Source organism: Poecilia mexicana, unplaced genomic scaffold (genome assembly GCF_051168715.1).
Source record: "Poecilia mexicana isolate PSO_F unplaced genomic scaffold, ASM5116871v1 scaffold_20, whole genome shotgun sequence".
Classification (NCBI taxonomy): domain Eukaryota; kingdom Metazoa; phylum Chordata; class Actinopteri; order Cyprinodontiformes; family Poeciliidae; genus Poecilia; species Poecilia mexicana.
Window position 1 is genome coordinate 17,603,242 of NW_028263389.1, and position 14,119 is coordinate 17,617,360.

Consider the following 14,119-nt stretch of genomic DNA (forward strand, 5'->3'; position numbering starts at 1 on the left):
CGAAAGGTCAGTGAAGTTGGCAAAAACACCATCTATATAAAAATGGTCACAAGTTTCCAAACCATTCCTCCTCCATTGAGTGCAGGTGTGATCCATCCTGGCAGCCGGGAAAAGGTGATTATTACAAATAGGGCTATATATAGAAAATTATTTTAGATTAAAATGTTGTCTGAATTGTATCCATATCCTGAGAGAGGAAGATACTACAGGATTATGTGTGAATTTAGAGGGTGAAAGTGGTAATCCAGTAGTGACCAAAGCAGAAAGAGAGGAAGAGGTGCAGGAGTTTGCTTCAATCCTACACCAATCCAGCTGCGGGCTTTGATACCAATATATAATTTTTTGGATATTAGATGCCCAGTAATAGTTTCTCATATTGGGTAAAGCCAGACCACCTTTATCTCTGGGCCTTTCTAGAAACTCTCTGCGAACTCTAGCATTTTTATTTGCCCAGAGAAAAGAGGAGAATAATTTATTTAAAGACTGGACAAAAGACCTAGACAGAAATATTGGGAGACACTGAAACAAATACAAAAAGCGGGGTAATACATTCATTTTTATACAGTTAACTCTACCCGGAAGAGATAAGTAGAGACCGGACCATCTCTGAAAATCAGCCTCCAATTTAAGCAAGAGAGGTTTGAAATTCTTTCCATAGAGATCAGAGAACGTACGAGTGATGTGTATGCCTAAATATTTAAATCCGGACTTTGATATATGAAAGGGGAGCGCATTGTCTGGTGGCTGAAGGGCTAGATAGTTAATTGGGAAGCATTCACTTTTAGAGAAGTTTAATTTGTAACCTGAAAAACTTCCAAAGTCATTAAGAATATTGACAATTGTAGGAATACATGACACTGGGTCAGAAATATACAAAAGTAAGTCATCGGCATATAAAGAAATTTTATGTTCGGAATCAAACCTACGAATACCAAAGAAATTGGGGGTTGTCCTTAATTTTATTGATAAAGGCTCAATAGCTAATGCAAATAAGAGTGGGCTTAGAGGGCAACCCTGAGTGTGCCCCTTGAGAGAGAAAATAAATGGGAAGACATCTTATTTGTAAGAACAGATGCTTTGGGTGATGTATATAACAAGCGTATCCAGGTTATAAAATTTAAACCAAAGCCAAATTTTTCCAGTACAGTAAACAAATAATTAAATTCCACTCGGTCAAATGCCTTTTCCGCGTCCAGAGAGGCAACTACTTCAGGAATCTCCCCAGACGCAGGGGAATAAATGACATTTAAAAGTTTGCGAATATTTGTGAAAGACTGACGACCCTTTATAAAACCAGTTTGTTCTGTTGAGACGATGTTGGGTACAACATTCTCTAGCCTTGATGCTAGCAGTTTGGCTAAAACTTTGACATCAACATTAAGCAAAGATATAGGTCGATATGAGCCACAATCATTTGGGTCTTTGCCTGGCTTTAAAAGAAGTGAAATGGAAGCCTCTGTTAGGGTTTGTGGTAAATGGTTCTGATTAAAGGAGTAATTAAACATTTCAAGTAGCAGGGGAGCAAGTTGAAGAGAAATTTTTTTTATAAAACTCAACGGTATAACCGTCAGGTCCAGGTGATTTGCCATTCTGCATTTTATGAATGGAATCAATAATCTCTTGTAGCTTTATGGCTTCCTCAAGGCTGTCTTTGGCTTGCGTATCTACTTGTGGTACATCAATATTGTCTAGAAAGCTAATCATTTTGGATTTATCTTGTGGGGAACAATATGTGTATAGTTTGGAATAAAAATCCTTAAAGGTGTTGTTTATCTCTATTGGGTCTACAGTGAAGGATTTTGGAGTATTACGTATCTGAGGTATTAGACGGGACACTGATTTACATTTAAGCTGATAGGCCAAAAGACGGCCTGCCCTATCCCCATGTTCATAATATTGTCATTTTAACCAAAGTTGGTGTTTTTCAGTTATTTCTGTTGACAATAGGTCATATTGGGTCATCAATGTAACCCTTTCTTTATATAACTCTGGTGTTGGAGTGGTAGAATATTGTTGGTCAGGCTACCAACAATAGCCTGACCAATTGTTGGTCAATTGAAAGATGTTTCCGTCTTTCAATCTTACCTTATTACTCCAGACATGAGATTGGTCTCTCGTGCAGAACCGAGCCAGAACTTGGCAAAATTTCCTGAAACCTCTCTTGAGTTGTTGCCGCCTCCCCAATATGTTTTCGTCTTTATTTGCTGCAGTTACAGGAAAACATTTTTGCAACGTCTCTTTTGCCTCATATTTTCTCCGGTTATATAACAGAGGAGGACTGAAAACTGAAACCTAAAGAAAAGGTGCTTTAACAGAGCACACTCATGCAAACAGGTTACTGGTCACCAATCAAGAAGATGTGGTCTGAAATGATTTTCCCATGACTGAATGTCAGAACAAAAGACCGCTCAGTTTGGAATCGAACGCTACGTTAACTCTTCCCCTGCAGCTCGTTAAACTTCAACCTGCAGTGGATGTGTGAACCTCCCACATTCTTTTAATAGCAATTATATTACCAGGATTTTATAAAATAATAGTTATTTAAACTTCTTTGCTTGCATGTAATTATAAAAATACTAATTTGATAAAGTTGTGTTTGTTTCACACCACTGATAACACAAGGTTAATATTAACAGCCTTTGTCCTCTGGACCTGTGATTGTGACTGCATGCAGAGAAAAGTTGCAGTGTTGTTTGGTTCTGCTTTGATTTTCAGATGTGAACAGGTATTAAGTACGCTTGAGGAAACCTATGTCGGACAAGACCCGTGTAACTTTCCGGAGGAAGCTTACCGTCAGCTCTTTGTGGAGAACCCCTTCACACATTTAGTTATAAAAATACTAATTTGATAAAGGTGTGTACAGCCTGCTCTTTGCTTCACACCACTGATAACACATGGTTAACATCAACAACCTTTGACCTCTGGAAATGTGCCTGTGAAAGCAAGCAGACACTCGCTGTCTGGATGTCAAAGTGGTTTATTAATGTCTTGCTACAGTAGATAAGTTATCAGGTCTGGCTTATTTATTTACATCAGTGCAACTTAGAAAACTTGGTAATAACATCAAGAAACTGTGATTAAATTTCTACTCCATAATTTAAGAGTAGAATGATACGTTTTTTATTATGGAGATATTTTCATTTGATTACATTTTAGTCCCTTGAAAAAACTATGAATAAACCATTTTCCTGTTACCACCACATAACTGAGCAAAAGATACTTATAGGTATAAAACCTAGTTTTATTTTTTTTAATTTTTTTTTGTAGAACCTCCATTAACTGTATTTTAGGGTTGGGTGATGGACCTAAAGTTGTATTCAGATATTTTGTGGTACTTCTGTGACAAGAGAAGTGATTTCAAAGTAATGGCCTCAAAAATGCATCATTTTCTCTCTGCCTCATAATGAGGAACAACTTTGTTTAAACCCTAAAATCCCAATTAGGTACATTGAATATTCTGGCTTAATTTGAATAAGTGTCAAAATGCACTTTTATAAGCTATTTTGCAACACAAAACACTACCCATAAAATACAAATTACGAATGGTAATAAAAAAATGTTACATGTATTTAAGATATTTCTTTACAGCTTGTAGCTTTAAGTCCAACAGGCATCAGTGGTTGTTCCCGTTTCTATACACTCCAGTATCTTGGATCTGTGGTAAAAGACAAAATGCAACATAGTTACATTAATCTCTGAAGGCATGTGTTGATTAAAATTATTACAGTGCAATATGTTTAGGTTGAACTTACCGAGTAACATTACGGCAGTCGTAATGAATCTTTGGATCCAGAAGATTTCGTAAATCCTGCAGAGACTCACGGCTACAAGTTGCACTGAGAACAAGATGAACACAAATGAAAAAGTTACACTTGGTATATTATTTATTACTATTACACATTCAAACTAGTTATTAAATAATTTGTCATTTCATATTACAAACTGAACTCTGAAGTATTTTATGAGCGTAAAATACACATAGAGGCATTTAACTATCACACACAAACTCAGCATGTATAAAAGTAAAGAGCAAATTAAATAAACTATAGCAGACAACTAGATATGGGGAAAAAATCTTACTTATTATTCTTGATAACAAGAATAACAGTCAGGTTCTTCACTTTGGGAAAGGCGAGGTTCTTAACTTCAACAGCAAAGGTTCTGGCAGGAAAAAAAAAAATCAATAAAACAGGAAGTACTGTGAATGTGCTCTGTAAAGATGTGCTCAATAAATAATTTAAATAAAAATAAGTACATAAATAAATGGGTACATATATGTACGTTAACAGATTTTTAATAAATGACATCTAGAGGTCAAACAGGAAACAGCAACCTTCTACAACCATCAAACTCAGAGCTGCACTGTGGTTGAATGCACTGCACAACCTGAACAGGCCTATAAATGGAAACTACTCCTTCTGTGTTTGTTTACATCGAGCAACTTGCACCGTGCTTGAATTGCAATTTTGGCAAAAAAAAGAAAAGAAAAAAAAATAATCAATTGTGAGCATTTTATTCATTTCATTTCTCTGACATCGTGTCACTGCACACCGCGCTCACCTGTTGGGATCAAATGGTTTGCTTTTCTCTCCATTTAGCAGAGCAACGACATTTCCACAAGCATATTTTGCAAACTGTACAAACAGTAAAATAAAATCAATAAATTAGAAAAAGCGTTCTGATGAGGAAGATTCAGATTAAAAACATCTATTTTTAAGCACGTATTAGATGTATTAGTTAAAAGTGTTTATCAGTCTGATTTAATATTCTAACTTCAAATGTCATGTTTATTTTAACATAATCATAAATAAACACTTAAAAACATCTGTGTGTAATTAATCTACAGAATGAGTTAGTGAAATAAGTAAAGTTTTCAATAATAATCACATTTATTGAATGTGACGGAAATCCACAGTGTGTGAGAAACCTCCAGAAAACACACTCATCAATTGGTTGAAGATACATATAAATATAATTAGAACTTGTTTCTATGTAAAAAATAAAAATAATAATGTTGAAATATTAATCCTGAAAGATTTCAGAAGGATTAATCCAACTTTAAAGCATTTCTACATTTTTGGTCAGTCATTTTTTGGGAGTACTCACCTCTGTAGAGGCTCTGACCCAGAATGAAGACACAGGGTTGATCGTACAATTTTCACACATGTCGATGAAAGTATCTACGACCAAACCAGAACCAGATGTTGCATGTGAGCTCTCCCCCAGCAGCTGAATCATACTGTGGACCACGGTACACGTTCTTGCCTTTGCTGCCCTTCCTTCCGCACCACGTCTGGTTGTCCATGATGTTCCCTAACAGCGTGTTCTGCAGGGGGACGAAATGATTCCTTTCCTTACAGAACTGATCCACCTGTTCTTTTGTGTCGCTCCAGAACATTGTCTGCAAGGAGATAAGAAAGTCAAAACTTGCAAATTATACCTGGGCGTTCTACACTAACAGCTTTATAACCAGAATCAGTTACTTTGTCACATGGATGTGTGAAGGGGTTCTCCTCAAAGAGCTGACTGTAAGCTTCCTCTGTAAAGTTACACGGGTCTTTTCCGACATAGGCTTTCTCAAACGTACTTAATATCTGTTCACATCTGAAAATCAAAGCAGAACCAAACAACACTGCAACTTTTCTCTGCATGCATTAAGAAAAAAAAAACTAAACGGAGGTTTTACCTTTGGCTGGTTTGTGGGAAAGCCTCACATTTCCGCCTGAATGTTTCCCTGAACTGGGACTCATGACGACAAGGGAGAGTTGCTCGTAGAACTATGACTACAACGGCCAGAAGGAGGACACCAACGGTTATGGCCAGTTTTATTTTTAACTCCATTGCAGAAGCTGGACTCTCACTGACGTCTTTTAGGTGGAATGAAATGAATCTCCAGAGCAGCAACTAAAAACAAAACAAACGAAAAAGTAAAAACTTGGAGCACAATCACAGGTCCAGAGGTCAAAGGTTGTTTTTATTAATTATGTTATGTGAAACAAAGAGCAGGCTGTACACAACTTTATCAAATTAGTATTTTTATAACTAAATGCAAGCTAAGGAGTTTAAATAACTATTATTTTATAAAATCCTGGTAATATACTGTTTGTACAGTTTGCAGAGTATGCTTGTGGACATGCCACAAGCATATTTTGTGGCATGTTCTAGATGTTCTGCTAGATGGAGAGAAAAGCAAACCATTTGATCCCAACAGGTAAGCGTGGTGTGGTGTCACAATGTCAGAGAAATGAAATGAATAAAATGCTCACAATTGATTTTTTGTTTTTGATTTTGTTTTTTGCCAAAATTGCAATTCAAGCACGTTGCTTGATGTGAACAAACACAGAAGGAGTAGTTTCCATTTATAGGCCTGTTCAGATTGTGCAGTGCATTCAACCACAGTGCAGCTCTGAGTTTGATGGTTGTAGAAGGTTGCTGTTTCCTGTTTGACCTCTAGATGTCATTTATTAAAAATCTGTTATATATGTACCCATTTATTTATGTACTTATTTTTATTTAAATTATTTATTGAACACATATTTACAGAGCACACGTTTCACAGTACTTCCTGTTTTATTGATATTTTTTTGTCCTGCCAGTCACTTCGGAGCTGTTGAAGTTAAGAACCTCGCCTTTCCCAGAGTGAAGAGCCTGACTGTTATTCTTGTTATCGAGAATAATAAGTAAGATTTTTTCCCCCATATCTAGTTGTCTGCTATAGTTTATTTAATTTGCTCTTTACTTTGTACATGCTAGTTTCACTCTGAGTTTGTGTGATAGTTAAATACCTCTATGTGTATTTTATGCTCATAAAATACTTCAGAGTTCAGTTTGTAATATGAAATGACAAATTATTTAATAACTAGTTTGAATGTGTAATAGTGATAAATAATATACCAAGTGTAACTTTTTCATTTGTGTTCGTCTTGTTCTCAGTGCAGCTTGTAGCCATGAGTCTCTGCAGGTTTTACGAAACCTTCTGAATCCAAACATTCATTACGACTGCCGTAATGTTACTCGGTAAGTTCAACCTAAACATATTGCACTGTAATAATTTTAATCAACACATGCCTTCAGAGATTAATGTAACTATGTTGCATTTTGTCTTTTACCACAGATCCAAGATACTGGAGTGTATAAAAACAGGAACAACCACTGATGCCTGTTGGACTTAAAGCTACAAGCTGTAAAGAAATATCTTAAATACATGTAACATTTTTTTTAACCATTCGTAATTTGTATTTTATTGGTTGTGTTTTGTGTTGCAAAATAGCTTATAAAAGTGCATTTTGACACTTATTCAAATTAAACCAGAATATTCAATGTACCTAATTGGGATTTTAGGGTTTAAACAAAGTTGTTCCTCATTATGAGGCAGAGAGAAAATGATGCATTTTTGAGGCCATTACTTTGAAATCACTTCTCTTGTCACAGAAGTACCACAAAATATCTGAGTACAACTTTAGGTCCATCACCCAACCCTAAAATACAGTTAATGGAGGTTCTACAAAAACAAAAATAAAAAACTAGGTTTTATACCTATAAGTATCTTTTGCTCAGCTATGTGGTGGTAACAGGAAAATGGTTTAGTCATAGCTTTTCCAAGGGACTAAAATGTAATCAAATGAAAATATCTCCATAATAAAAAACGTATCATTCTACTCTTAAATTATGGAGTAGAAATTTAGTCACAATTTCTTGCCATTTTTACCAAGTTTTCTAAGTTTCACTGATGTAAATGAATAAGCCAGACCTGATAAGTTACCTACTGTAACATGAATAAACGTGTTACAGTAGGTAACAAGACATGACATGAATAAACCACTTTGACATCCAGACAGCGAGTGTCTGCTTGCTTACTTTCTATCTTTCTTTCTTTCTTTCTTTCTTTCTTTCTTTCTTTCTTTCTTCTTGTGAAACTGCAACTTGACACCAAAAGGCCTGCAGACTCGAGTGTATAAATATGGGTGAACCTGCGAAACCGAAAGACGGACTAGAAAGTCTTCCAACAAACTCTCCGGTCCCACTCACTTCTGGACTTCGATCCGTAGGCGTTGTCCACAAAAGGTCTCGCTCCGTTTCATGTGTAAACAAAAAGGCGCACCTGTTGCGCAGTTGCCAAGATCAAAACGTCGAGTGCGCAGAGAAAAGTGTGCGAGTCCCTCGCAGTGGGAGTAAAAGTGCTGCGGCAGGAAGAAGGAGGCTCACTCACATGGGCAGAACCTCCTCTTTCCTTTCTGTTGACTTGCTGGTGTGTCACACGTACCGTAAAAGGGGCCTGAGTCGGTGCTGGGAACAAACGCTCGGGGTTGTCGCTACCCAGGTGCCGCATGAAGAAGGCCCCTTCGTAAAAACCACAACGTGGCCCTCTGTGATGTACTGTAATGTCGGTAAACACAGTGACAGTTTGAGTCACTCATAAAGCAACATTCATTTTAAATGTGTTTTTTTTTTTTATGTTCTGCTTTTGAGACAATGGCAAAGTGCTGATGTGGCATTACGGAAAGCTGTGAGGTAATTTTTCGACATCTGTGAATATTTGGTCTCGCTGACATGAATCTGAACTTTATTTTTAAATCACTACCGTCTTCCTTTCTGCGTCCGCTTGCTTTTACGAGCAAGAGTCGTCCATGCAGTTAGTTGGAAAAGCTTCACGGCCTCCTCTGGGCGCAGGGACGTTGACAAAAACAGAAAATTTACTTCAGGTAAAGCCTGAACAGAATGACTGTGAGAGCGTCTCTCAGTTAAATCAAACACGACCCAGAGCGAAGAGACTTCCAGTGATCTTTATTTTTCACTTTGTCTCAAACCGAGAACCAGGAAGAGGTATTTCACCTAGTTACTCATGAGGTTAGATTTCTCAGTGGATGTTATGGATTTTCCAAAATGATCAAGCATCGAACCACTGATCTGGACTGTTTGCAGCTTTCTCAGAAGAAAACAGTCAAATCTGTCTGGTGGGGAGGGGGCGGCTGGAAGGAGGGCGAAGGAGGGATTTGCTTCACGTAGGAAGACATTTACACAAACACGAGCAGAAAGTCAGAAAATGAAAGAGAAACCTACAGCAGCGTTCACACTGCAGACCTGAAGTCAATGCTACTGAAAGGTTTTGGCACAGTTTTAAGATTAGTTTTTGGGAAGAATCGGAATCTGCTTTATTGGCCAAGATTAAGGCCAATAAAGTAGGAATTTGACTTGCCCAGACATTGACTATAAATATATAAACTTTAGAGGAAGTAAAAGGAGGATAAAGGAACAATATCAACAAGTGTTTGCAGCCAATTTGTTCAATAAAAAAACAACAGAAATTACAATATTACAACTTCCACACACTTCTGCATGCCTCAGCTCACCTTGCTGGTGTTTGCAGCATATAAGAAGTAATAAACATAAGGCTGTAATCATAACCTTACAACTCATTTATATTATTTTGTCAAATTTACTAGTTTTCCTCTTGCCTTCTGCCTTCATTTTTTAGTTTCTGTCATTTTGCTTAGACAAAATAAAAATCTATATGATGGTGTTTAAAACCAGTTTTAAACAAAAATGCATGACGTTATGTATAGTATTGTAATATTTAAGAATACCATGAACTAGTAAAATCTCTCTGGGTCATTTTATGTCTTTTGAATATCTTGGAATTGAGGTAAAAGGCCACAAACTAACTTTATACAAAAAAAACAACATATGAGGAAAATTTCTTTACAGACTTCAATGAGCTTCTATCTTTCATATGCATTGATTACGATTGTTTAATAATTGTCGGTGATTTCAACATTCATGTTGACAACCCGCAAGACCGAGGGGCAAAAAAGCTGTTTGATATATTAGAGAGTTTTGGTTTAACACAACATGTCAAACAAGCAACACACACCCATGGACACACACTGGACCTGGTTATCAGTAAGAATATTTCCAACGTCTCTGTAACTGACGTCGCCCTGTCGGATCACTTCCTGTTATCTTTGAATGTTCTTTATCCGTTAGCCCACTTGGACAAACAGCTACTATCACAAAACGTACTTTCACGGAAAACACAGCAGAAACATTTAATCAAATCTACTCTTCTTCCTCACCCTTAAGCTAATATGATGTAGATAAGTTGGTAGATGATTTTCAGTGCAGACTTTCAGATATAATTGATTACATTGCACCCATTAAAGTGAAGGTTGTGTCTGGTAGGAAGAAATCTCCATGGAATAATGCACAAACAGTTCCGTCTGCAAGACAACTCTGCCGTAGGGCCGAACGGAAATGGCGTAAAACTCAACTACACGTTTATTATGACATCTACAAAGAAAGACTGCGTAACTATCACACAACACTAAAACATGCAAGAGAGGCTTTCTTTGCAGATGTCATAAACAAAAATCTTAACGCTCGAGCTTTATTTGCTACTGTTGACAGGCTCACAAACCCTCCTATGACGTTACCACCTGAACTTCAATCTAATGCCGCCTGCAACAAGTTCTCCAGTTTCTTTTCAGAGAAAATTCTAAAGATCAGAGGATTAATCTGCACATCCTCTACAAAGCCAGTACCAATGCTGTGCCCAAACAAAACAAATGCAGGAAAAATGACCCAATTTCAACTACTTCATTATAAAACCCTAGAAGAAATTATATGTCAATTAAGCTCCAGTTCCTGCTGTCTGGATGTCCTACCCACACATTTCTTTAAGAAAGTCCTGCCTGTCGTTGCTAATGATCTGATCCGAATAGTAAACTCATCACTGTCTTCAGGTGTTTTCCCCCAGGCTTTGAAAACAGCAGTTATCAAACCACTGATAAAAAAGAACAATCCAGACAAATCACTACTGCAGAATTACAGGCCGATCTCCAACCTCCCATTCATCAGCAAAGTTATGGAAAAAACAGTTTTTAAACAATTAAATAACTTCCTAACAATAATGAATCGCTTTGACTCCTTCCAGTCTGGTTTTCGTGCTCACCACAGCACGGAGACGGCCTAGTCAAAGTGTTCAATGACATCCATATAAATGCAGACTGTGGGAGAACCACAGTACTGGTTCTGTTGGACCTCAGTGCAGCTTTCGACACTGTTGACCATGACATTTTACTGAATCGACTGGAGACTTGGGTCGGACTCTCTGGTCCAGTGCTCAACTGGTTTGAATCTTACATAAAGAACAGGGATTTCTTTGTTTCAATTGGAAACTTCTCATCAGAGAGGTCAAAGGTCACATGTGGGGTACCCCAAGGTTCAATCCTAGGACCCCTTCTTTTCAATATTTATATGCTCCCACTGGCTCAGGTTATAACAGAAAACAGGATTAGCTACCATAACTACCCGGATGATACTCAGCTCTACATCACGATGTCACCAGGTGACCTTTGACCCCATCCAATCACTGAACAGATGCTTAGAACAGATCAATGTGTGGATGTGCCAAAACTTTCTCCAGCTGAACAGAAACAAAACTGAAGTTATTATCTTTGGACCTAAAGAGGAGCGAACTAGAGTCAATGCACAGCTTCAGTTATTACAACTGAAAACCAGCGATCAGCCCGAAACCTGGGAGTAGTGATGACCTCTGACCTGAACCTTCAGAGCCACATTAAGACAGTCACAAAGTCGGCCTTCTATCACCTGAAGAACATCTCCAGGATTAGAGGACTAATGTCTCACCACGATCTAGAGAAACTCATCCATGCGTTTATCTTCAGCCGCATTGATTACTGCAACAACGTCTTCACAGGTCTGACTAATAAATCAATCAAACAGCTGCAGCTGATCCAGAAGCTGCTGCTCGTGTTCTCACTAAAACCAGGAAGATAGAGCACATAACACCAGTTTTAAAGTCCCTACACTGGCTCCCTGTAGCTCAGAGGATAGACTTTAAAATACTGTTGTTAGTTTATAAATCACTGAACGGTTTAGCACCACAATACCTTAAAGATCTGTTATTGCTGTACCAACCATCTAGACCTCTCAGATCTTCTGGTTCTGGTCTGCTCTGCATCCCCAGAACCAGAACCAAACGAGGAGAAGCAGCATTCACTTTCTATGCACCACAAATTTGGAATGAACTTCCAGAAAACTGTAAAACAGCTGAAACACTGGGTGCCTTTAAATATCAACTTAAAACCCACCTGTTTAGAGCTGCTTATGGCTAAATTAGGATTAGAGTGTGGGTTTTGATGTCTTCGATGTCTTTGATGTTTTTAATGTTTTTATCTTTACTTTTTATCTTTGTTTTTTATCTCTTTATGTAAAGAAGTTTTAAAGGTTTGAGTCCTTGTCAAATGGCGGTTTGACTAAAGTCCTACAGAAGGAAAGGCTTGTAGAGCCTCTTATTTTGGAGGAGACCCCATAAGGGCAAGTCCTCATGAGGATAATGTTTTTATTTCTTTTTTTTTTTTTTTTATTAAATCTCTTTATCTTTACTTTATTTTCTTTTTATTTCTCTTTGTCAGTGTTTCTTTTTCTTAAAATCTCTCTCTTTCTCATTGTCTATTCAATGTCACATGCTGTTTTTATTTTAATTATGTAAAGCACTTTGAAATGCCTTGCTGCTGAAATGTGCTATACAAATAAAATTTGATTGATTGATTGATTGATAGTTAAGCCTGAAATGATTCATACCACTGACAGGTTTGGGTTTAAGGTAATATTTTGGTCTTACACGTTTCTTCTGACTGAAAGTAACATTAACATTTTCAAGTGGCTCAGCAGGAGTTTGGATTTGAACCTGTGGAGGTAATAAAAGTTTAGGATGATGGCAGAAATTATAAATAGTCATATATACCAGTGGGAGAATGCAAAAAAAAAGCAAGTAAACAATTATTAGGATAATGTAATACCTATAGCAATTTTTTAACTTATCATTATGAAGCATAGTAATAATTTTTAATATGCCATTTCTTTATAAAGTGCAATTAAAATCGGATTTGGTATTTTCTTTTCAACACTGATCCCTGATTTACATTGTTTTGTTGTCTTTTGAGAGATGCTGTCTCATTGAGAAGCAAAATTTTTGTTGGATGAAAAGTAATTTTTCTCTTTTAGTACAATTTTTTGGGGGATTTACTTTGAATTAAAACTATTAATAATTTTAGCACAACGTTTTTTTTTTTGTTTTGTTTTGTTTTTTTTATGGTGTTTCAAAATGTTACACATTATCCACGCCAGACTGAAATCTTGCATTTGAATAGTGACCTTACTTCTGATCACAGACTGTTTTGCCACCTAGTTTTTGGGAAGTTATCAGAAATGTAATTTCTGAAAACTATAGATGTAGTTTTGAGGGCTGGTGGAAGCACGCCATTAACCGGTACTGCCTGCTTATGCAAGTATGTTTTGTTTTTAAAATAGGATATGTTGCTACATTGGTGTGTCAGCATGAATTATATGAGGACATTAAGGGAAATCTGAGATTTTTAATATTTCGTAAACGAATCTGTTGGGCCGCTAGAGCATACCGGAAACATTGGCCAATAGTAATTTGTCGAGGATATGCAAAACCGCATGTTTGTAATGTTTCATGGGAAACTGAAAATGAAGAGTCAAAAGGACATCTGCTGACCTCATACAAGACAGGGATGTAAATTCACTCTATTGATTGTAGTTGTCTAACTGAGAAACAAAGTTGCACTGTTGTAGTTTTAATGTACAGATGACACCAGATATTTACCATAAAAACACATGTAACCATTTCTTCTAAGTGTCTGACTTTAAAACAGATTAAACCTTTTCAGTAATTCATCTTTGCTCATAGAGTTTCAGCAATAAAAACAAATCCTTAACAAAACAAAATACAATAGTTATCTCTACAAAAAAAACTAATTTTGTCTGCTCTTTTCTCCCACGCTGAACATTCGTCTGTGTGACGTTGACTCCAAAGAGTTAGCATCCAAAACCTTTAAACTTGCTTTTAAAAGAAAACACTGTCCAAGCAAATCTGTTCTAATGAGAAAGAAATGATTGTTCCCTAAGCGTCCATCAGCAAAACTTTCATCAGTCTTTGCAATAAATATCAACCAGTCTTTTGGATCACTGTGGAAGAGTTTTGGCCCATTCTTCTTTGCCAAAATGTTTTAATTCAGCCTCGTCGGATGTTTAAGTTTGCTCCCCTCCGCTCATTTTGTTCCATCCGAAGGTG

The 14,119-nt window shown here is 36.9% G+C and overlaps 1 protein-coding gene and 1 long non-coding RNA gene across 2 annotated transcripts; one reads left to right on the top strand and one right to left on the bottom strand.

Moving 5' to 3' along the window:
* Positions 1-2,961: 2,961 nt before the first annotated feature.
* On the bottom strand, positions 2,962-8,210 carry LOC106912868 (ADP-ribosyl cyclase/cyclic ADP-ribose hydrolase 1-like). Its single transcript, XM_088001338.1, has 9 exons — positions 8,029-8,210; positions 5,687-5,904; positions 5,484-5,604; positions 5,266-5,401; positions 5,107-5,180; positions 4,561-4,634; positions 4,081-4,161; positions 3,753-3,836; positions 2,962-3,655 (listed from the first exon to the last, which is right to left on the bottom strand). The coding sequence occupies exons 2-9, from the start codon at positions 5,839-5,841 to the stop codon at positions 3,598-3,600; spliced, it is 783 nt and encodes a 260-aa protein (XP_087857464.1). The 5' UTR covers positions 5,842-5,904; positions 8,029-8,210; the 3' UTR covers positions 2,962-3,597.
* On the top strand, positions 6,594-7,444 carry LOC148153440 (uncharacterized). The gene is made up of 3 exons (XR_015761596.1): positions 6,594-6,680; positions 6,934-7,017; positions 7,115-7,444. It is a non-coding gene; the product is annotated as an uncharacterized LOC148153440 (long non-coding RNA).
* Positions 8,211-14,119: the final 5,909 nt, after the last annotated feature.